The sequence below is a fragment of the Leucopleurus acutus genome, assembly GCF_964270905.1.
Source record: "Leucopleurus acutus genome assembly, chromosome: 13".
Classification (NCBI taxonomy): domain Eukaryota; kingdom Metazoa; phylum Chordata; class Mammalia; order Artiodactyla; family Delphinidae; genus Leucopleurus; species Leucopleurus acutus.
Genome location: NC_139155.1, coordinates 88,849,529 through 88,874,255, shown reverse-complemented (window position 1 = coordinate 88,874,255; position 24,727 = coordinate 88,849,529). Strand labels below are relative to the sequence as shown.

Here is a 24,727-nt window from a genome sequence, read left to right as displayed (position 1 = left end):
TGGGAGGGTAGTTTGTGACAGGCTTTGTCAGAATGCGGTGTCTCCTCTCCCGTGGCAAGAGCCAACCTTCCCTGTTGGTGAGCCTTCCAGGAGGGGATCTGTGACAGCTGAGGTCCTGGGAGGATCTGACTCTAGGCAGACAAGGGAGTTCAGAGAAAGTCTCTCCTGCCTTTGCTGTTCCTCCAGTGCCGACAGCTCCAGTAATCAGTGTACCAAGGGGCACACTCGGGGTGGCGTGTGTACCAAGGGGCACACTCGGGGTGGCGTGTGTACCAAGGGGCACACTCGGGGTGGCGTGTGTACCAAGGGGCACACTCGGGGTGGCGTGTGTACCAAGGGGCACACTCGGGGTGGCGTGTGTACCAAGGGGCACACTCGGGGTGGCGTGTGTACCAAGGGGCACACTCGGGGTGGCGTGTGTACCAAGGGGCACACTCGGGGTGGCGTGTGTACCAAGGGGCACACTCGGGGTGGCGTGTGTACCAAGGGGCACACTCGGGGTGGCGTGTGTACCAAGGGGCACACTCGGGGTGGCGTGTGTACCAAGGGGCACACTCGGGGTGGCGTGTGTACCAAGGGGCACACTCGGGGTGGCGTGTGTACCAAGGGGCACACTCGGGGTGGCGTGTGTACCAAGGGGCACACTCGGGGTGGCGTGTGTACCAAGGGGCACACTCGGGGTGGCGTGTGTACCAAGGGGCACACTCAGGGTGGCGTGTGTACCAAGGGGCACACTCGGGGTGGCGTGTGCTGCTGTCTTCCACTGATGTGAGAGGTTTTGTCTGAAATGGGTTCACAGCTGCAGGAAAGGGTCCTGGACTGACCCAGGAGACCTGCCTTTGAGTCTGTCTCCAAAATCTGGGTCTGGGAAGGAGAACACGGGTCCAGTGGCTCAGTGACCCGATGTGATTGTCTTTGGCCTTTTCACCCGGTGAGTGGACGCCTGTCTGGGACAGTCACGGGAGCAGATGACACCTGCCGACCAGGCTGCTAAGCACGGGCTCAGTCTTGGTGGGAGAACCGGGCTCGGGTGGAAGAGGCTTCCCAGCAACTCGGGTTGGATGGGCGTCCTGCAGGGATTCTCGCTCAGGATGCAGGGCCTCGACGTCCCTGGGTCTGGGACCAACCGTGTGCCCCGCCGTCAGCCTGGGGAGCTGGCTTCCCGCTCTGTGCTGCCCTTTCCCTCACCAGCCCCAGGAAGGGCGCTCCCTCCTCCCCCCACCTCCCCCATCATTTGCCCACGTGGATTTGTGTGCCAGGTTTCTGGGGTGACCTTCTCTGTGTCCTCCGAGTTTACAGGAGCCCGACTGAAGCTCGAGGTCTCCCACCAGCACGTCTGTGTTTGGCAGTCCCAGCGTGGGCGCGCTGTCGGGCCTGGTGATTTATAACAGAGGGAGCACACGCGCCTCCACCAGGGATCCTGTTCTGCTCTGACTCTGAAGTCTTCTTGCAGGAAGGACACCGAACTCCCTAACGAGAGCTGTGACTGCGACAAGGCTGTTAACGCTCCAGCTAATGTGACAACGTGAGGAAAATTACTGTGTTGTTTACTGTCCCGCCACCTAGATGTTCCCATCGTAAGATGCTGGTGTCACCAGCTGCTCAGCACACAGGCATGAAAACAGTGACACATGTGTGACACAACTTTGCAAAATTCTCTGGAAATTGTCTGAGACTGGGTAATAATTGCAACATCCCTTTTAGCCAAAGACAAAAATAAAACAATTTAGGAACGAGCTTGACCCCCTTTTTTCAAGGAAAACAACCCATGGGGTGGGGGGTACGTGCCTCACAAGCAGGGCCGCACCCTTCCTAAGGGATTTGAGGCAAGATTGAGATTTTTAGTTTTATAACCTTATAGTTTTCTTTTCCAAGATCACTTCTAGGGTGTCGGTCTGTGTTCCTTTGCTAAGCAAAGGCAGCATCCACGCTCAGGTAAGGGGGTCATTAACTTGGGGGATTCTAGTTCATGGTGGTGGTTTGGGGCTAACTCAGCCTTTCCCACCCTTCAGGACACTTGCGACGCCTTCAATGTTCCCTCCTGGACAGCTGGACCCACCCTTCCCACCACGTTATTTCTATTCACCAACCAAGCTCCACTCCAACACCTTGCACACGCACCTGTCCTCAGGTGGAGCGGCCTTCCAGTCTGTGCAGGCTGAAGATCAGCTGTTTCTTCCAGAAACACAACCATCTGTATAGTTTCCTCTTGCTGACCTAACCAATTACCACAAACTTAATGGGTTAGACAACACAAATTTGTCCTCTCACAGTTCTGCAGATCAGAAGACTGACGTGGGTCTCACTGGGCTAAAATCAGGGTGTCTGCAGGCTGTTTCTTCCTGGAGGCTCTAGGGGAGGACCTGCTTTCTTGCTCATCTGGGTTGTTGGTAGAAGTCAGTTCCTTGTGGTTGTAGGACTGAGATCCCCGTTTCCTTCTGACTGTCGCATGAGGGTCTTTCCACCTGCTGGGGGCCACGTATGTGCCTTGGTTCACAGCCCCTCGCGCCATCTTCAGAGCCAGCAGTAGCAGTTGAGTCCCTCTCATGCTTTGAATCTATCCTTTTCCTTCTATCTTGTCTCTCTCGTTGACTAAAAAAAACGCACAACTGAAAAGTTGAGGGTCATGTTTTATTTGGTGGACATTCTTAGGACTTCAAGTCCAGGAGGCAGCATCTCAGGTAACCCCGAGAGAACTGCTCCTGATCTGGGACGCAGGCAGCAGTAGGTGGCAGCTTGCAGGAAGCAGCAGCGAGCAGTAGCTGGAAGCAAGATCTCAGCTCCTGGACCGGGAGCCCTAACCACTGGACCACAGGGGCCAGCAGCGAGGGCCTGGGTCCCTAGTTCTCGATGTCCCGTCAAGGATGAATTCAGGCAAGGAGGCAGAAGGTAAAGAGAAAAGGGAAAAGTTTATCAGAGAAGCAGAGCATTTGCGGAAAGACGCACGGGCGAACCCAGAGAGAGAGAGTCATGAAGAGTTGTTGCGCCTTTGGGAAATTTAAATCACTTTTCAGGGGGCAGTCTTCCGGGTCTTTGTCTTCTTCTTGGTCAATCGTACTGTTTGGACCCCTAATTTGTCTCTGGCCCCTCCCCTGGGTGTGTACACACCCCTCAGTCGAGATGGATTTCATCACAAAGGCGACTGGGAGGAAGGTAGCAAGACTTATTATGGTCTGGCACCCCTGGCTTGCTGACCCCTTGAAGGCTTTTGTGCATGTGCAGTGTCTCCCTTGCCCCAAGGATGGGAAACGTATGACCTGTTGATCTTTGAACAGGGTTTAGTCCCACTCCGTCCCTGCCACAAAAATGTCCATGTCTGGTTATTTACCCTATTTCTATTGCTGTTTCTTATATCAAAGTGCAGATCTCAAAATATAGACAGGGGCTTCCCTGGTGGCGCAGTGGTTGAGAGTCCGCCTGCCGATGCAGGGGACACGGGTTCGTGCCCCGGTCCGGGAGGATCCCACGTGCCGCGGAGCGGCTGGGCCCATGAGCCATGGCCGCTGAGCCTGCGCGTCCGGAGCTTGTGCTCCGCAGCGGGAGGGGCCACAATAGTGAGAGGCCCGCATACCGAAAAAAAATATATATATAGACAGGAGTCCGGTCATAAATATGTAGTCCTGGATCCCGTTTGTCTCTTGCCTCAGGAAATGTAAACAGGGGGCTGGTAAGGAATGTCCAGCCTGGAGCCCATCTTCTTCTCCCCCCAGGGAGTGTGAACAGTTGTAAATGTCTAGCCTGGAGTCCAACTATCTCCTGCCTCACTCCTAGGAGGTGAGGGGGGAGCCAGGATATATAGAGGTTTTTGCAACAAAGGGCAGGTAGTCTGAACTTCAAAAGGTTATTGTTATTAAAGAAAACCAGATATTTCAAGTGAAGGAATTTATGCTTTTCTATGTATTGGAAGATGCAAGAGTCTGGGCTCGCTGAAGTCATTCCTTCGACATGCACGTCAGCTATGGGGTTGGGGGCAGTATCCTGTGTTTTCACATCCTGAGTTCCCTGAAGGTGCGCCCTTGGGGGTGGCTGCCGTCTGGTGGCTGCTAGATGGCAGGCATTCTTCTCTCCTTCCCGAGTTCCCTCAGGGCTCACTGTCGGGGGTCCGGGGGCTGCCCGGGGGCTGCCATCGCTGATGGCTGAGACATCTTTGTTTACTGATATGGCTAGCAGTATTTTATTTCTCACTCTGACAGGATGGGAAGGATTACCCTATTTTAAGGACTCATGTAATTAGATTGGGCCCACCTGAGTAATCCAGGATGCCGTCCCCTCACCTAATTGCACCCTCAAGCCCCCGTCTCCCAGGTAAGGTGACACAGTCACAGGTCCTGGGGATCAGGGTGTGGACGCCTTTGGGGCCTTTATTCTCCCGGCCACGCCATCACGGACTTGAATCAAGGTTCTCCCCCTCCGTTTCCCTGATGCGATGCTGTGCTGTGATTTGATGAACTGCTTCTCTGTCCCTGTCCTCTGACTTGAGGGTCAAACCTCCTCAAGGTCAAGAAGGGTCTCAGATTTCCAAAGGTCCGTTCAGTGAATATGAACTGATGCAAAGGTGAATCCTCAGGACACCCACGGGCAGGAGGTGACAGGAAACTACGGACCAGGAGGGCCTGGGGCGCTGGTGAGACTGTGCCCCACGAGGGGGTGTCCTCCGCTCGGCCCCAGCCGCGGCTGCCACGTGGCACGGGTCTCAGAGCTGCCTGAGCCCTGACTGCTCGAGAATGTCAGGAAATCGGAATTTTAGGCAAAACATCTCAATCTTTAAGCACTGGCCGCTAATTGACATTGTTTCAGCACTGACCAGGTTGAGCGCCTGGAGGTCGCCCAGCCTGTGTTCCTGCAGTTTACAGTCTCCTCCCTGGGGAAGCTCTTATGTGACAAACCCGCCCAGCGCCTCCCTCCCGGGCCTTCAGAGGGACATCTCTAAGATCAGATCTGGTGTCTCCCACTCACGTCACACCCCTCAGAGGCTCTCTCCACCCCCTCTTAGCCTCACCTGCTGCCCCAGCCCCTCCTCCGACGTCCCACCGCCCCAGAACAGTCCTCAGCCCCTACTGTGTTCACACCCTCAGCCCCAGTATTTCCCAGCAGTGGAATGTCCCCTCCCCGGTCCCTGTTTCCTGTGGTGTGCACTTGGAGAGAAAAGGTTCACGTTCCCAGGGAAATGCCTTGGACAATTCCCAGGTGTGAAAACCTGTCTGCTGGTTAGAGGCACACAATCTGCTACCTCATAAAGCATTGCGACAAAGTCAACTAAACGCTGCGATGAAGTCACCATCCCGTGGAGACCAAGCATGGGAACTTAATTCTTTTTTTTTTTTTTTTTTTTTTTTTTTTTTTTTTTGCAGTACGCGAGCCTCTCACTGTTGCAGCCTCTCCCGTTGCGGAGCACAGGCTCCGGACGCGCAGGCTCAGCGGCCATGGCTCACGGGCCCAGCCGCTCCGCGGCACGTGGGATCCTCCCGGACCGGGGCACGAACCCGCGTCCCCTGCATCGGCAGGCGGACTCTCTACCACTGCGCCACCAGGGAAGCCCCGGGAACTTAATTCTTAAGAGGAACCTTGATAACGTCACGTGTGGCTGAAAGTGAGGCCACTGGTGAAACGATTGCTGGGAGTGTCTGGACATTTTACACAGAAATTAACAGTGCTCCTTGGAAGCTGCTTGAATAATCCACTGCTGATAGACGACAAAACGAGGAATGCTCTACGGCAGCGGCCCCCAACCTTTCTGGCACCAGGGACCGGTTTCGCGGAAGACAATTTTTGCACGGACCGGAGGGGCGGGGGTGGATGGTTCAGGCGGTCATGCGAGCGACGGGGAGCCACGGGCAGCGGCAGATGAAGCTGTGCTCGCTCGCCACTCACCTCCTGCTGTGCGGCCCGGTTCCTAACGGGCCACGGACCGGTACCGGGGTTTGGGGACCCCTGCTCTAAAGGTCTAAGGCAGACTTGAAAAGACCCACTGGGGACCTGGAGTTGGGGGCTGCTGAAATTCTAGAACTATTCACAGCCCTTTTTCCTGGAGCTGCTGAGGAAGCATCCAGACAGTGTGACCAGCAACATTCTACCGACGTCCCCAGTCCTGGAACGTTTCTCTTTCGTCTAATCCACATCTCTAGAGCAAGGCTGCCTTCGTGCTCAGGGCAAAGGTTTGGGCACCGTCCACGATTTCCCCCTTTGCCTCACATCCCACATCTAGCATCTCATAAGTCCTAGAGGGTCGACCTCAAGCATATGTCTTAGCTGATGCGCCCCCAGCTCCGTACGTGACCTGGCCCCATCCCCCTCGTCGCCCACGTCTTGTCCCATGAGACTGCTCCGCTCTCCCTGCGCTGCACCCACTCCTGCCCAGCTCCTTTCATCTTGCCGCTCCTTCTTCCATTATTTTCCCCAAGGCTTCAGCTTCACCGTCAACCCTCAGAGAGGCTTTCCCTGACCGCTGTTCTAAATTACAATTAGCATGCATACACACATTCACACATATAAACACACACCCCTGCTGTGTACTATGCCTACACACTTATGCATATATGCACACCTTCACACATACAGATACATACGCACCCCTACACACTCACACCAACATACCCACTCACAACCACACATACACCTACCCACTTACACATCCACACAGACTCTACATGTTTGCACATACACACTCCTACACGGCACACGCGCGCGCGCACACATGCACACGCACGCACACACGCACACACAGTCTATCACGTCGCCCTGCATCATCGTCTCGTCGTCCTCAGAATGCACGTCACCAGCTGGTGTCACCGTGTCCGTGGCTCAGTTACTGGATCACCATTGGCCTCATCCGCTAGGACATCATCTCCAGGAGGACAGGAGCCTTGTCTGACCTGTCCAGTGTCTCCTCCACAATTTCTAGAACTTTCCCTACCATGTGGCAGGTACTCAATGAACATGGGCTGGATGGTGAATAAGGCTTCGTCTTCAACAAGGTCCTGAGGCTGTAGCACAGCCCACATCCCTAGGCAGGGCTGCGTCACACCCGCTGAGCACCACGCTGTCCCCTCGCCTCCAATTCTGCACGTTCCACACTGACGACAGTGCCCTTGTGATGTGTCGGCACAGGCCTGTCCTATCTCTGCCATGAAATCCAGTCAGCTTGGACTCAGCTTCCTCACGTAGGGGGGGGATGGAGTCACACTTGTCTCGTCTGCGAGGGTGAGGACCTGGTACTCCTGCCACCCAGCCGGCTCTCACCAGTGATGGGTGTTCCCACACATCCACCTCCAGACTGCTCCCAGGGTCTGCAGGGTGGCCTTCATGTGACTGCTCCAGGCACGGACTGCGCACCGTCCCCATGACCAATGGAAGCCCCTTGTGTTAATTTACAAACCTGGTCACTGGCCAGCCAGTGGTAGGCGTGGAGTGGTTCTGTGTAAATCCCAATGTGATTCTGAACGTTTGTTTTATTTCATCTCTCCTAAATTTATCACTACCATGTATGTCTTTAAACATGCGAGTCCTCTCTTAGGTTTACACAGTGCCAGCAAATGTTTTAATACTTACTTTTGGAGCGTTTAACTTAATCAGATATTTGTGTATCCCTCCCTCCGGTCTTACTGACCTAGTTGCAAGCGTGATGGTGATTCAGAACACACTCTCTGAGGCTCAGGTCCCTTGTTTATAAACAGTGAGCGCTCCATTCAGAAGTGAGAACACTAAAAACTCTCTGAACCATGTTTTTTAGCTTTGGAAAAACCATTTGTGAGCCCAGGGGTGAGATTAAAGCCACAGTGAGATTCTAATTCTATGGCATGAGCAGGAGACGTTGAAGCAAAATAAAATATAAATAAAACTTTAAATAAGATTAAGCACATTAGAACTAATAAAATAGATGTACCAGAGGCAAATAATAACTAAACCCTAATCCTTACAGGAGAGGATGTTCTAGGAAATGTGGGTTTCGGCTCCGAGCCCTGGAATGCGAGATAACGAGACAATAGGTAAGGCTGTGCAATAGATTAGCTAAGTGTGGTTGCGAGCGAAGCTCTGTCTGGTGCCCAACACGCTTTAGTCTATTATCAAAACTACTAACCCTGGTGGTCCAGCGCTTAAGACTCCGCGCTCCGAATGCAGGGGGCCCGGGTTCGATCCCTGGCTGGGGAACTAAGATCCTGAATGTGCCTGGTGTGGCCTAAGAACAACGCTGCTTTTCCTGATGCACACAAAGGTTTGCAGCCGTCACAGCAAACCCCACAGCTCAGGGACCAAAAAGAACAATCCGTTTGTCACCCATGCCTGGTGACGATCATGGACTGACAGGGGTGCTCTGCTCACCACAGTTGCCCCAGGACCCAGGCTGCTGCAGTCAGTCACCATGTCAGAGTGGGGAGGAGCTCCACAAGGACGCCAGACGCCCTGGGATAGAAGTGAGCATGACCTCCATCCAGCAATCCCATTACTCCAGGTGGGTGAGACGAGCTCTCTAATGGGGCTCCACCCTGTGCCGTGGAGGCTCAAAGGGAGGAGCATCACGGGCAGACTGGGGTCTGGGAGGGCTTCCCAGGGGCTCAGGAGAGGCGGCCTCGCCCATGAAGAGGAGGGCGTGAAAGGCTGAGCCTCAGACGTTCCTGGAGGCGGGTGGGGGTCTGAGCGCCGTGTGGGTCTCAGCCTTTGCCTCTGGCGGTTCCTGTTCTTTAACTGCGGATGTGAATTCTCCCCAGCAGCACCGAGAGCAGACCGCAGAGCAGCCCGTCTGGGCGCTGTCTCCACCTGAGGACAGGCTGCCACCACGGGAGTGTGCGCACCTCATCTGGACACACGGGCTGTTGTGGCCCCGTCTTAGACCTTACTTCTGGGAGCCGTTCCCGCCAGAGTCTCTCATCTTTCCCAGCGATGGCTAAGCCGTGGGCAGAGGACATAACCCTTCCTGCTGTGCAGTGTTCCCTGGTCTCTTCTCTTCAAAGTGTGACTGACAATTCAGTACACGATAGAGGGTGGACACTTTTGACCCAGTAATCCAATTTCCAGGATTTATCCACGATAGCTGATATCTGCAAAGGTCTACCTACAGATATTTCATAATGGCAATGCTACCCCTTACAGACTTATAATGGCAAAAATATCCCAAGAATCCAACAACCTGGAATTGATTAAATACAAGAACACGGGCATCCATAAGGTAAGACAGCAGAGGCATCACCGCCACCAGAGGCATCACCATCACCACCACCAGCAGAGGCATCAGCACCACCAGAGCCCCCTGGGAGAGCCTGGGGGTCGCGGTACTTTTAAAGTCTCTTCAGGGGACTCCATTAGCCAGAAGACAATTCCTGCTGGAGAAGAATGATTGATGCCACTAAAAATAATTACACTCTATTCATGCATTTAATTGTTAAGAAAGAAACCGTTACAATAAAGTGTGTGCGATCAGAACCCATTTTCATGAAGATAGATCCACACTCAGGTGTGTGTACACACTCAAACTCACATACACACACCTGAAAAGCCATAGAATATTTATCACTGTTCTCTCACTGTTGATTCTTTTCCTGCCTTTTGCTCATCAATAATTAACACATTTTCTACAATAATTATGCATTTTTGCAGTAAAAAAGGTTAACATTTTTTAAATGCTTCTTGTCATCCAGAGTTGTTAGCACTTGGATGCTGGGGGATGGATACACAAGATGATGATACCACGGAACCCGAACGAACAATTTTAGCACTGCTTACAGCGATGGAAATCGATGTGAACTGGAAATTAATTTAAATACATTTGGGTACCTGGAGTCTACTATTCACTGGCTAATTTTTCCCCATCATCCCTAATCTTGAAAATTCTTGCTCCAGAAACTGCTCTTTAAAAATTCATAAATGCACACTTAAATAAATAGATGAGCTCCCTAAAACTTGATTCGTTGTTCCGAAAAAAATGGTGTGGAGACGCTTCACACACAAAGGAGCAGAAATCGTTCAGCCGGCGCGGAAGACTGCACAAGTGCGCGTGGGAGGGCTGGGGATTCATCACGGGAGCCAGGGAAGCCCAGGCTGCGTCCATGAGGGGCAGTGGGATAACGAGAGATGGCGCTGAGGACTGTGGGCCCCCAGCGCAAGGTCGCGGTCACAGTCCCAGCGGCCCTGCCCTCCCGTCCAGACCCCGCACCTTCCCCAGCATTGTTTTCAGTGAGTCTGTGCAGGAACCCCAGGGAGGACGGGCGGGGCTGGAGGGAGAGTGTCCCTGTGAGTCCAGGCAGACCCACGGTCGGGAAGGGCGTTGAGCGTCCTCAGGTGTGAGTGACGTAATCGGGGCTCCTGGGCTGCAGCCCCTGATTTCTAACCAACCTTCGGAAGACAGAAAGGGAACAACTCTGAAAACCCAGCAAATGGCTCAGAAAACCTGCTTCGAGGATTAAGAAAAGCATGAAACTGTTAACTCGTCCTCTGGACCCTTCCTGGGCCTCTGATATCACAACCATGCCCCAGCTTCCTGCTGTGGAAGGAAGGTTGCAGGGGAGGGGAGGGGACGTGTTTCCTCTACGACCCACATCACTGCAGAGGCCCTGCTCCCCCCGGGCCCATCACACGCAAATCCTCTCTGCTGACCGCTCTTCTGCAGCAGCTGCTGTTGTGGGCAGAGCTGGACAGGAGCTGCCCTGCATGGGGCAGGTGAGAGCACCCAGGCCGAGACCCATGAGGCAGATGAGTTCTAGGCCCCAGGGGTGGTCAGGGAGCTGCAGCCTGGCATCCCCTGAGATGTGGGGAATGCAGAATCCCAGGCTCCAGCCCCGGCCCAGGAATCAGCATATCTGCAGTGCAAGCAGCCCCAGGGGACTCGTGAGCACGTCGTCCTCTGAGGAGCCGGAGGGCAGCTGCTCTGTCCAGTCAGCACAGCACAGGGGGCAGAAATGCACCCATTGTGGCTGCATCGGGTGGGGCAAGTCTGCTGTGAGCGGCTGCAGACCTCAGTCCACAGGAGCTCACGTGAGACAAGCTACTCTCTCGCACAAAACCCAAGTGTGGAGAAGTGTGGTCCAGGGCTGGCATCATCATTCACAGTCATAAGGGAAGATCGCTCCTCTCTCTTGCTTCTAGGAACTCCTCGATATTGGATTCTTCCTCATGTTCCAAAATGACTGCTTGAGCTCCAGCCCCCACATCTACATTCCAGCTGCCTGAGACAGGCAGGCCACTGTCCTTATCTGACTCTACTCTCTCGAACTTCTCTAGTTACCTCCAAGCTTGGGGACAAGCTTCACACAGAGCCACGGCAGCCACAGCCTGTGTCCTGGGATGAGTGCTGGGCAAGTCAGAGAGATTCTCCCACCAGGGCCAGGTGTGAGCATTCTGTGTGCCCCAATGCTCCCCACGCCACGTGGAAAGAGTCTGTGCAGCGTCCACCTACAGGACCCAGCAGGGAGAGAAGGGAGAAAGTCAATACACTTAGTGAAGAAAAATCTCTCAAAACTCGGGAAATCTGTAAAACCAGAGACAGAACCTGGGCCAGGACTGTTTGCTGTTTAACCGACAAACACAGCTTGAAGCAGAGGAGGTTCCGAGTAGCCATTTATGTGAACAAGCTACACAGGACGCAGCAGCCAGGCCATTAGCACATTCATCTGGACAGACTCCATTAGGTCCATTACTCTTCTTGATTAAATCTCCTCCAAGGATGCCTGTCAGAGGTGAAGCAATAGTCCCACATGGGCTTGGGGAGATGCCAAGGCAGCATCTGGGTGGTGTGCCCCCGGATTGCAACCTCCCTCAGCCCCAAGCAAGAAGCACACAAGGCCCTTCCTGCTGCTCGGGGACATCCGGGGGCCCAGCTGTGAGCAACAGGGAGCTCTGCTGGCTTCTCTCCCAGCTGCACCTCCAGGGCCGTCCACAAAGCTGCTCTGTCCACAACCAGGGGTCCCAGCTGTCTCCATCCTCCCCACAGCTATCCTTGGGGGGTAGCTGTGGCCTGGCTCCCCCGTGTCACGCCGTGGTGCCACACTTCCTGAGCAGACACCGGTGTTCCCTTACACATCATGGCTGAGGTGCCTCCCCGGGAAGGAGAATGGGACCATGAAGGCCATTCTAGACCAGTCAGGGTTTGCCCCTGCACTGGTGTTGGGTCACCCTTCCCTGAGTCATCCAGGAGATTCAGTGTTCTCTCAACAAGGAACAAGGTGGGGTCTTGGACGGAGACCCCATGTCTACTGCCCCTGCTCCCCTCTGCTGTTCGGAGAACGGAATTAGAGCTACTGCAACTTCAGGTTTTACTTGTTTTACGGAATAAAACCTCCGACAGAAGTGGAAGGGACTCAAAATTCACACTGACATGAAGAAACCGACCCCTTCTGTTTCAGATTCCATCCTGCCAGGGCGGCAACTTAACCTTGGATGATTTGGGGATTCCGCACCCCCTTTCCACCTTTTCTCCAGAGATGAGTCCATGTCCGGGGGCATATGTAGCACCAAAGTATCCAGGAGGGAGGATCAGAGCCCTGGGAACTGCACCTGAGAACCTGCCCGCTGGCTTCTCCCTCCTCGGTCTTCTGAGTCTAAAGAGGTCAAGGGACTGGAGGGGAGAAATCACTTTCATTGTAGCCACAGCGCACCTCGGTGAAGCGACAGGAGAGAGCTGGCAGCCACAGCTCGCTCCCATCCTATTATCAACAGCTGCCCTGCTTTGCCCGGGATGTGCTTTATCAAAGCCGTGTTCCATCTGGGGGAAGGGCATTCCTGACTTCCCAGCCCCCTCTGGGCTTCCTGTCTCCCCAAAGAGGGGGAAAGTGCTTTATCACTAGAGAAACACTTCTGAGGGTCACCACCCTAGACACAGACCCACTAAAAGATGCAGATTTACCATAATGTTACAGAACACTTCTCCCACCACACATGTTAACACCACAGCAGAAAAGGAGCTGGTATATTAACAGATTAGGCTGAAAGGGCTGCAAGCTGCAGACTCTATGAGGAGTACAGTCCACAGGGAAAGTCCAAAGTCAAGGGTAGAGAAAGAAGAACAGGAAGTTGGAGCCTCCGGCACCTACAGCTGCAGCGAACAGTCTACAGAGCCCAGCTCCTGGTCAGATGAACGTAAATCCTCACACTAAAGTCCTAGTTACCTCAGTTTCTAACACCCAATACAGATATGTTTAGCTTTTAATAACAAGAAAGAAAATTGTAAGGGATACCAAAAGGCAAAGAAAACAAAACAAAAACCAAGCATCGTAGTATACTTAGGTGTGCGCCATAATGACTTGATACCTGCAGTATACACTGCAGAACAATCACCACAGTAAGTCTAGTTGACATCCATCGCCATACATGATGGGATGGACGGCACAGCTACAGAAGTGTTTTCTTCTCGTGCTGAGAACTTCTAAGATCTTCTCTCTTCGCAACTTTCAAATAGGCAAGACAGTGTTATCAACTGTAGTTGCCACGTTGTACATTATAGCCCCAGGACTTATTTTATAACTAGAAGTTTGTACCTTTTGATCCCCTTCATCCATCTTGCCCACCACCCAACCCCCAACCTCTGTCACCACCAACCCACTCCCTGTTTTAATAGAGAACACACTAGTGGTTACCAGTGGAGGGGGAAGCAATGCAGCGGAGGGGGAGGTACAAACTATTGGGTGTAAGATAGACTCAAGGGTGTGCTGCACACCATGGGGAATAGAGCCAATATTTTGCACTAACTATATATGGAGTATAAACTTTAAAAAAATTATTTTTTAGTTTCATAAGCATTTCTTTTCTTTTTATTGGAGTAGAGTTGATTTACAATGTTGTGTTAGTTTCTGCTGTACAGCAAAGTGAATCACTTATACATATACATAGACCCACTCTTTTTAAGATTCTTTTCCCATATTACAGAGTGTTGAGCAGAGTTCCCTGTGCTGTGCAGTAGGTCCTTATCTATTTTGTATATAATAGTGTGGATATGTCAACCCCAATCTCCCAGTTTATCCTCCCCCCTCCCCACCTTTTGCCCTGTGGTAACCATTAAGTGTGTTTTCTACATCTGTGACACTATTTCTCATGGAATCCAAGGTAATCGTACAAATGAACTTCTTTACAAAACAGGAATAGAGTCACAGAGGTCAACATTTTTTAAAGACTTTAAAAAATAATAAACCAGATTTAAAGACTTAGTATAGAAAAAAGAATGTAAAATAGCTCAATAAGTTTTAATGTTACGTGTTGAAATATTTTTGACACATTAGCTTAAGTAAAATATATTGTTAAATTTTTAAAAAAAAAGAAGCGCCCGCATTCTGTCCAGTACATCAACCTGGGGAGACACAGGGCTGCACAAATCCTCTACCCGCCCCACCCAGGGAGGCCCCTGAGAGGCCAGGGCTTTGCCCATCACAGTGTCCCGAGAGCTGGAATGTGCTGGGCACAGAGAAAGCACTGAATAAGTGTCTGCTGAGTGAATCCCAGGGCTGGATTATACCCACGTGTGTTTCTCTTCAGATGTTTGTCGTGAGATCCGCTGTCCTGCTCACCTCCCACTAGCAAAAGATGCTAAAGACCACACTTCAAGGACATTAAGATTTTATTTCATAAAAATCACAACATATTTTCACTATGTAGTGGCATTCATCGTCTTTCCTGTGCTATAAACTACATTAAACACACTCTTGTCTCCAACTGCTTCTCTTTGGCCAAATTATGTGTAGATAATAAAATACTGCAGAAGCCAAATATGTAGCCTATAAATAAAGTGCACTACTTTCATTCTTGAGAAATAGAGAGTTCGCTCATTACTTCTCCTGATATATTAGCTACGTAGGGTGAATATGCAGAGTTAAAGAACAACAAAACCAAGAATCCCATCTAAAATAAACCAGTTCCCTACTTGATTTGCTTCACCAGAAACTAAACAAGAAGAAAGAATCCAAGTGTAAGTCTTAGGAATACAGTGTTCTCACTTCTCGGTGCTCTTGGGCCTGACAAGGATCTAACGGCAAGTTACAAGCGATCTGGTTTCTGGAATCACGAAGAGAGCCTGGAGCAGACCTGGGCGCACTTTTCGCCAGACACGGGGTCTCTGCCTCCATCTGCCAGGTTCACCCCTACGGCACACCCATGGGGAATGCCCTCGGCATTGTCACAACGTGACATCTGGGACCCACCCGGACGGAAGGACAGAGGTTAACCCTGCGTCAACACGCCGCTCGGTGTCCCACCCCCCTCCCGGTCCCCCCACCCCCCACCGGGGGAGATGCCTGAAGATGGTGTCACACTCATCATCGTCAGGGCGTGAGTTACTTCACGAAGGTGCCGGAGGAAGATGGAGAAGGTCTGCAAGGCGATGTAAAGTCCCACTCGGAAACAAAGCAGACGTGTTGGGAGGGGCGGGGCGACGCGGTGGGGAGGCCTTTAATGCTGTCGCCGTCACAGTTTCCAGGGAAGATTTTCCAGTACCGAAAACAGGTTGGAATTCCGGACCCACACATCTCACAAGCACCCTTGGCGCCGTCATCACAGGGTGACCTTTCACAGCCTGTTTCCCAGCTTTTCTCGATGGCGTTTCGGTTCACGTCTATGATCGAACCCTAGCGTTCCACGGGGTCCCGCCCACACACGGAGCCCTAAGGATCATCCCATTTCCTAGGGGGCTGAGTCCGGGTCCATAAATTAACATCAACTCAGAAGCTACAGCTATTGCCACCCTTCCCACCCCGGCTCGGTCAGGGCCAGGGTCCTCCCCCGGAGCAGCCCGCCGAGTGGCTCTGTGGGTCAAGGTCTGCCCCTGTGGCGACATGAAATCACGTACTGCGCTCCCCTCCGCTGTGATCCGCTCGCTAGAAACACGGAAAAGCATTTATAAGTGATGAGTAAGAAACTCTCTGCGGGACGTTATGCCTTGGGAGACGGTGGCTCTGATGGGCCACCGTGGTGAACACACAAGAGGCTCAGGTGCCAGGAAAGGGGGCGATCTGAAGGTTGACTTGGAGTCGGAAGAGCCAGCACTCACGAGGGAGAGGGGAGAAGCTGTCGGAGCAGAACCCCTCCCACCCAGGCTCTCCGCCTACGCGCGGCTCCGGCGCACAGACAGGGGCGGGGCACCTGGGCGTCAGCAGGTGCCTGGCATCGGGGCCCTGCTTTGGGTGGAGTCAGCAGGTGGAAAACATCCTCGGGCACTTCCCCACGTGCCCCCAGGGGCCTCCGCCCAACCTCCCCTGCGGGACCCCACCTCTCTGGTCCCAAGTCCCCATCGTGGCGCCCACCGAGGCTAAACTTCCCTCCTGGCGCCATGGGCCTCCTGAGCGCACAGTGTGGAGGGTCTGGGGCTCTGCGCACTTGCAGTGACAAAGGGGAGGGACCGCTGTGTGCTCCGGGGGGCCCGTCCGTCGCCGTGTATCAGGCTGCGGGCTCAGCGGTGGGCTCTGTCACAGGTGCGGGTCGCAGGAGAGGATGCTGTCACGGGGGGCGGGGGGGGAGGGCCGTGAGCCCCAGGTCCAGAGAGCGACGAGGAAAGGGTCCCAGTTGCAAAGGCAGAGCGATGCTTGCGTGTTGTCTGCAGCGGGTCCGGGGGTTCTGAGAGGCAGGCTGCCGGGTCCACGGCCTCTCTGCTCACACGGCGGACAGGTCCACGCGGTGCCCGGAGTGGCTGCTCTTGTCCCAAGGGGTGAGCTTGGTGGAGCCTGTACCAGGCCGAGTCCCGTTCATCTGCAGACCACACAGAGGATGGAGAAATGGAGATTGCTCTGAGACGAGAAACCCAAGCCCCACAGGAGTGCTGAGAGCAAAGCCTTGTGCCAGAAAGTTGCCTGGGGATCCTCCTGGGGGCGGCCCCACCGCTCCCCAGAAAAATGAGGACCCAGAGGGCGCAGTTCTCTCCACCTTCTCTGCACAGGTTCCCCGGCCTCATGGCTCCCAGGTTCTGGGGTGCACTCACCCAGGCAGTCCCTCATTCATCAATCTGTCGTTCACTCATTCATTCATTCACTCATCCACGCCTCTATTCATCCGTTTATTCACTTATTCCTTCGACACTGACTTATCGAGCAGGCTGGGCGCCGGGGCCTGTTCTAGGCTATGGGGTCACACCAGTGAACAAAGGCGACCAGACCCTTGCCCCCGGGGAGCTCGCGGTCCAATGGGGGAGGCAGACAACGGCCATGAAGCAAATGAATAAACCAAACAACCGCCAGGGGTCGCAGGCACAGGACGCTGGGGTGCGGTGGGAGCCCCTTTGTTCAGTGCCGTCCAGGAGGGACTTCCTGAGGATGGGACCCCTGAGCGAGGGCCTAGCTGACAGGTGGGAGGCTGCAGTGCACTGAGAACCCAGGATATCGCCTGCTCCAGGCTGCCCGGGGGCCCTCCTGGGGGTCTGCGTGGCGGGGGGATGAGGGACCACTTCCCACAGGAGGAAGGTGAACCAAGCCCAGCGCTGGGAGGTGAGCGGCTTGTTCAGACCCCTGACCATCCAGACCCAGTTTCTCAGGCACCTGTAGGGGGAGGAGACCTGATGCAGAGGCCGGGCTGTGTCCAGTGACTTTTGTGCCTCTTATAGGACACCCTCAGCATGTCCAGTGTCTGCCCCCTGGTCAACTGATCCTTCCATCCCACTAAGTCAACATCAGAAGTACTGGCCCTGGGAAACGGGGCAGGAGAGAGGGCCAGGTGATTTCGTGAGGAGGGGGACCCTGTTGTGGGTGTGACATCAGCTCGCGCCGCCTGCAGGCCTATGTCAGGTGTGAAGAGCCCAGCCCCCGAGCCGAGCCTCCGTCACGACCTGGGCAGCCGTCCGCCGACACTGATGGTGCAGACGACGGAGCTCGGGGAAGGAGTGAGCGGAGGGCCTGGGGCTCGGGCTGCCAGAGACGCAGCCTCAGGACCACGTGGTCCTCTGTAAGGCAGAGGCTGCGCGCAGCTCAGCGAAGCTGGAAGGCAAGCCCCGGCTGACGAGGACCGAGAACAAGAGGCCTGGGTCAGTGTGGGCTGAGGACGGAAGGCACCCAGAGCAGGGTCGGCCAGCGCAGCAGGGGCGTACACGAGACACCACACGCACTCACGATGTCCGAGTTGAAGGGCTTCACGTTGGCCTGGCGGGTGGAGCTGCTCGTGAGGGACCAGACCTTGGTTTTATGCTTGAAAGCAGCTCTCACCTTCAAAGGCAGAATGGAAGGCTCGTTAGAAGCAATTTCAGAAGTTGCAAAAGCAACAAGAGGTCATTCTAAAAGGTCCCGAGGAACTTGTGCTGCAGGGTGAGGACAGGACTGGGAGGCATCAGATCCGAACAGTCAGTGGTTCCGGAGCTGCGCTACGGACGTGTCACTGGTTCGTGTGACAGATACAGGCTGTGTCCCCGCGCCGTTCCCAGCCCTGCACGGGGAGAAAGCTGGACCTGGCCTGCCCTTTGCCGACCTCACAGTGCTGGGTGAGGAGACGGGACACACTCGACGGTGAACAGCCTGGGGGCCGAGCGTGTGACCGGCACAGAAACCACACAAGGCAGCAAATGACGAAGCGCACGCGTGGGGCGGGGCCGCGTGTGGTGCTGAGGCTGCCGCCCCCTCCTGCCCCCTCTGCCACGTGGATCAGTCTCAGGCCCTGCTTGGGCTGCTACCTGGTCTTTGCAAACACGTGACCTCTCCTCCGCTGGCCGCCATCGTCCTGGGCGACTGACCCTGCCTGCCCCTCCCCCATCTCCTCCCTCCCCGCCTGACCTATCCTCGTGCAAATGGATGGACTCTCCTGGCAAAGCACAGAGGCGGGTGGTGCTTCTGCCCTGTTCTCAGTCACCATTCCAGAGGCATTTCCCCAGGACCACAGCCTGGAAGGGACTCAAATGCCAAGGAACACGATGCCACCCCCACAATCTACAGGTAAAGCTTCTCCCACGGACTATGGGTCCCGAGCGACAGGATCTAGGGCACCTTCCACCATCCCCACGGCCAAGTGCACCAAGAGGAACGGGCCCACGCCAGGTACCCCAGTGCCCTTGGAGGCCACATCATGAAAGCCCCCTCTCTAAGCCCTGCAGTCAGGAGTCCTCCTTACACCCCAGGCCAGCTTCCTGAATGCCTCTGGGGGGATCTGCTGGGAGCACATCTGCATCTCACTCTCCCTAATACGCCAGATGCCAAGCACGGTCCTGAACCTGCAGCTCGGCTATTCCACCCTGTCACCACCTCCCCTGGTCCTCCACACAGCCAGCAGGGCCCGTGTGACATCAGTGAAGGAGGATGTGCGTATGTTGCTTAGCAACCGGGATGAGGGACGGAAAGCAGCCTCCCTGCACACAACCTGTCACCAACACCAAGGCTTATTCAGGGTTCCATTCCCGGATGCCAGCCTGATGCGGCAACACTGTTCCTGCTCTCTGTGCCCTTTCAGAAATGAAAAACCAGCTTCATACTGTCACGAAGTGGAGCAGACATACCTCTGAATTCAGGAGACAATGAAAAAGGAAGATGAAAAATCCCTGGGGAGGAAGGGGAGGAAAACACAGAATTAGAGCCACTTGCATTTTGTCACAAACACTTTCTGGGGGTTCTTTCCAATGCCACCTATGGGCTCTGAGAGTGGCATTGGCACGGCTTGGTGTTGGGGAGCATGTGGGAGTGCACTGTGATGCTGGACCCTACGGTCTGCAGTCCGTAAGCGTGGAAGGGCATCCTGTGATCTAACCTAAACGCAGGCAGCCGCCATGGCCAAGATACAAAGACAGGTGGACGCCCAGACAGGCTTAACCTCAGAGAGGAGCAAACACGCTGGGGCGGACAAATGGGAGGGCACGAGCGCGTCACCTAGCGCGAGCCCTGGTGTCCTCACCTGCAAACTGAGGATGACGGTCACAGTGAGAACAGACACAAGCTGAGGATATCCGCAGACGTCTAGAGACTCTGCCCCTGTGTCCGCACTAGACGAACACTTCACGTGAGTCATCTCACTCAGTGCTCACAAGCAGCCCCCGCAAAGTGGTCCTGTCCTTGTTCCCACGTTCCGGAAGGGGAAGCTTTATGGGACACAGAGGATAAGTGAGGATCCCAGGACCTGGGGTGTGTGGGGCTGCGGCCAGGACAGCCGACCCCCTCTCGTTATCAACAGCCAGAAGGAAGCTATGCACGGGGGCTTCTTACAGATTAGAAGCCTGACACCGTCACCGGCTGTGAAGCCCCAGAAGCAGCAAGGACACCACGGTGAGGGCCGGGGTGGACTGAGCCTTCGGCTCGGTGGCGTAGGCCGTGTGTGGCCACGGGCGCCCGCCTCCACCCTTCCTCTGGGGGCTTGTGGCTCTGGGGACTCAGACTCTGGGCTCCCAAGTCTCGGGTTTCCAGGCTGTTACCCTTGCTGTCCTTCCATGCAGAGAGCAGATGAGAACTCAGAACCCAAGGTATCCCCATCACCACCTCTCCACGCCTGGCTCCCTTGCAGGAGCTGCCCACGTGCTGACCGTATTCCTTTCAGGCCTGGGTGCCCCTCCACAGACACTGTCCAGGAGGACGAGGCAGCCCTGCTGTGAATGGGGTCCTGCATAGCCCATTTGCTCAGAGACCCTGGTGCACGCCCCATCCATGCCTGTGTCCTCAGGCCTTGGGGACCCTCTGCGCTAGGGGCCACGAGGTGCGTGCGTGTGGAGGGGACGGAGCACAGGGTCTCTCTCCTGCCTCAGAGGCACCCTGCTCCGCACGTCCAATCACAAAGCCGCTAGTCCCATCGGGCCCTCACCTGTAAGGAGTTGAGTACAGCAAACATGTACTGAAAGACCACAGCCTGGTTGTTGACGGCGAGCACGCCAAAGACCCACGAGGTGCCTAGGATGGGCAGCAGCACGGCCACAGCTTTCGCTGTCAACCTGCAAGAGGAACAGGGAGGGTGGGCAGGCAGGGCGGGTCCAGACGCGATGCTTCCAGCGGGAGCAGAAAAGGCCCTGCTGCGATTGAGACCTGGTTCCTCCTGCAGGAGGCCTGGGGTCAGGAGCTGCCTACCCGGACGCACAAGACAGGGTCCCTGCAAGGCCAGCTCTGGGCCAAGCAGACAGCTCTGCTTCCGCTGGACTGCAGCTGGCACTGGGCTTCCGGGAGCCCGCGCATCCTCTGGGCAAACTCAGGCTGACCACCCCCATCCAACTGGTGGTGATGCTGAGGGAACTGCTGATGCCAGGTGCCCATGGAGCAGAGCACAGCCGAGGAGTCCAGGGGTAGGGGAGACACCCAGCGCCGGGGCACCTGCAGCGTCAGCCTTGAGGCTCTCCCGTGGAATGTGGGTTCCGAGAGAAGAAGGATCTGGGTCCCCCAGTGTCCGCAGAGCCCAGAACAGAGCTGGTGTGGAGGCAATGCCCCAGGGGCTGTCTGAGTCCTGGCCGCCTCTGATACATGCTGCAAATCATCGTACGCTAACTGGGGCCCGGCCTACCCTGACTCAGCCAGCTCAGCTCTCCACAGGGCGGCTTCTGCACGTAAGCATGAGAGGGAAGTCCAGAGACGGATGGGTGCCACGCTGCCCAGCTAAGCAACCTCCAAGGCCCTCGTCCCTTGGCGCTGCAACCCGCACGGTCTCCCTCACTAGAAGGTGAGTCCTCTGAAGGCTGGGCTCTGCATCTCTGCAGCCCTAAAGCCAGCACAGCACCAGGACCAGCGGGCAAGATGAGGAAGAGGCCACGGAATGGATGAAGGGCGAGCCAACGGTGCCGCTCAGGGATCCAGCCCCCCAGGAGGAGGCGTAATGGCCCTAAGGAGCTCCCTGGTCAGAAGCCCAAGGGCCCGGCATGGACAGCTCCTAGCAGCAAAGCCCTAGAAAACCAAAGATGTGCTCCCACACGGCATCTGTCAGGGAAGCTGCAGCTGCGTGTTTTCATAAAGTCAGTACAGTTAAAATCAGACACCTGAATCTGGGGAACAAAATATCATGAATGATTTAGATTCCATCTTCAGATCCTGGAAAATCCATCATTGAAAGGAGCAGCTGCTGAGAAGTCGATATCAATGTGTTACTTTTAAAGGGATGGTTCATTTTTACTTCAAAAATGAAGCAATAAATGATAAAATCTGGGAGGAAACTCCTCTAGTTGAGGCTCTCTGAGGACTTGTTAACACAGCCAGAGCAGCCAGGTCCCCTTGTCAAAGGCAGAAGGAGCGGGGTCCCTGCAGGAGAGGAGGCCTGGGCAGGTGGGGGACGCAGTCCGGACGCATAAGACTCCCCGATGCCCGTCCCCCTGCTCCCCGGGGGCCGGCATCCACCTCCCTCCCGCCCCCAGGACCGGGATCTCACTTGGGAAAACTGAATGTTCTCTGCTTTCTGGGGAGTCTGGAATCATGACCAATAAACAGAGGTGAGAAAGCAGGTGGAAGGCAGCCCTGTTAAGCCTCCTGAGGAAGCATCTCATCGCGTTAAGTCACTGAGCGCTGAGCTGCTGGGCAGGAAGGAAAGGACTAGATTGAAACCAGGAGAGGGGGAGCCACAAGTGTTCCGAGGAGGCTGTGCTGCGTCTTCCTGCCCGGCTCCCGGGGCTCCTGCTTCACCAGCCCAGGGAGGGGACGCTAGGAAGGGAGTGAGGCAGTGACCCAGGGTCCCGCTCGGCCACGTGAGGAAGAGGCGGGGCAGGGGGCGTGCTGGGCGGGGAGAGTCGGGGGTCTGTCCAGAGGCACGGGCCGGACTCTCCAGGAGGTCGGTCCTGGGCGCCGGGTCACGTGCAGGACACAGGAGGGCACAGCGGCAGCGCCCCGGCCCTGCTTCTGCAGAGACGCGGAAACGCCCTCGCGATGCACGGCCCCTACCTCCCCCGTGTCAGCCTCCACTTGGGGACCAGGTCCCCACGGAGGGCAGATGGGTCGTGGGCTCAGCTGCCTTTCAGGGCTGTGGTGCGTGAAGAGGGGCCGGGGGCAGAGACGGGGGCGCGGGTGTGGAGTGAGATCCGGGCTGCTCTGGGTGCCGCGAGGCCAGCGGTCCTGCGGGTGCCGGGTCAGACGGGGCCCTGCGCACCGAGGGGAGGGCCTGGGGGCTGAAGTTGGGGTGAGGGAGGGTCAGGTTCCTCCCCAGCCAGGCCCCCGGGGCCGGGGGACTGGTGGCCTCACAGGGCAGCACTGCCTGTTCTCGCTGATGGACGAGGAAGGGAACTGACCCTGACCTAGGAGCATCTCGAAGGTTTCCAGGGGCTGAAAAAGCCTGAGGGGGCCGGAGCCACTTGTCAGGTTAATTTACGGTGTCTGGAATTCGTTACAGAATGATTGTCTTATCGATTTGCTGCTGACATGTTTACTGTTTTCCCGTTCAGATCGGAAGAGATATAGTGTAGATCAAGTAGATAAAGTAACTTACAGAGTGCCAGCTGCCTAGGAACTGCACCCTGTCTCTACAGCAGTCCCTAAATTCCCTGCCCCCACTTCCTGGCCGGGTGGTTCGGGGGTGCTCACTGCACCCCAGAGCCAGGATGGACCGTGTGACTCAGGCCAGGGTTAACTGGTGATTTCCATCCACTGGGATTGATTTGTGGATGGGCATGCGGTCTGGTCTGAGTCTCGGTCTCCAGGCTCAGGACCTCTGATTACTGGAGAAAGGGACACACTTTCCCATGGACTTGAACCTCCTGTTGCAGCCATCTGGTCACCAGGAGGCAGAGTCCGTCTCAGAGTGAAGCCGACAGACGGCGTGGAGCTGAGAAGTGCGGCAGGAGCTGGGCCCTGGTGGTATTATTTGATGCGCTGGGCCAAGCCGTTCCAGACTCATTCCTGGGCTTATGGTTGCCTGTGTCGGCGGGTGCGTCTTGTGCTTTAGCCAGCTTGTGCTGGGTTTTCTGTCACTTGCAATTGGCAGAGCCCCGACAATGCGGTGGAGAAACCCCAGAAGGCAGTGAGTGTGAGGGCGGAACGGCCCCCATTCAGAGACACCTGCTCCTTCGGAGGATGGACCAGCCCCAGAGCAGGCCAGGAAGCCCCAACCCTCCTCAGGACAACCTGTAAGACGGCCGCCATCACCCTCGCCGCGCAGACGGGGAAATCAGGGCGTTGAGGGGTTGAATAGCTCACAAGGTCCCAGCAGATGGTAGGGCTGAGGCAGGACTGACCCAGGCAGGGCGGTCGGGCTCCAGAACCCTCCTCTGGATCCCACCGCCAGCTCCTCTCACCCCAGGGGTGAAGCAGTCTCTGGGAGAACATCTAACGGACCCCCTTCTTTCATAAATGGGGGCAGCGAGCTGATGCTGGTCACAGAGACCCATGAGGACGCCCGTCATGAGGACACCGGGCAAGCCCAAGGGTGTGACCCGCCCTCCTGCCACCCGCGAGCAGCCTCTGCGGGCAGGGGGCATGGCTGACAGCCCAGGGTGCCGCTTACTTGAAGGCGCTGGGATCTCCGTGTATCTTGTAGTTGTCGGCGCTGATCTGTGAAATGACCCTGGTCACCGCGATGAGGATGCCCATGTTGACCTGCGTGAGGAGGACGGGAGGCAAGGTGAGGGCCGGAGCCACACCTGCAGGGCATCCGAGTCCACCGGGCCCACTCCCCAGCCAGGCTTCCCAGGCAAACAGGCGGCGTCTCTGGGAGAAATCGAAGCCGCGTCCCTGAACTTTTACCTGCACAGGTCACCTGCGAGACCGCCTTCTGGGAGCCCACACCTGTGCTCCCGAGAAAAGACAGCCAAACACCCCAGGCCGAGTCCCCAGGAGCACACCGAAGAAAGCATTCCTCTGCTCGCCACCAGGGCAAGGAGGCTGTGAACCTCAGAACCAGACAGAGCTGCTTCCAGCCTCCTTTCACCATGTGCTCCCTGGGTGTGGCCCTGGGTAACGTACTG

General features: G+C 55.7%; 1 protein-coding gene across 1 annotated transcript in view; it reads right to left on the bottom strand.

Moving 5' to 3' along the window:
• Positions 1 to 16,560: 16,560 nt before the first annotated feature.
• Positions 16,561 to 24,727, bottom strand: part of ADGRD1 (adhesion G protein-coupled receptor D1) — a gene marked incomplete at both ends in the record, with an annotated part of 142,108 nt that continues 133,941 nt past the window's right edge. Inside the window, 5 exons of the mRNA XM_082853303.1 lie at positions 16,561 to 16,656; positions 18,006 to 18,098; positions 19,376 to 19,417; positions 20,665 to 20,791; positions 24,268 to 24,359. Of these exons, the coding sequence (XP_082709429.1) occupies positions 16,561 to 16,656; positions 18,006 to 18,098; positions 19,376 to 19,417; positions 20,665 to 20,791; positions 24,268 to 24,359 (450 nt within the window). The remainder of the gene's footprint in view (positions 16,657 to 18,005; positions 18,099 to 19,375; positions 19,418 to 20,664; positions 20,792 to 24,267; positions 24,360 to 24,727) is intronic.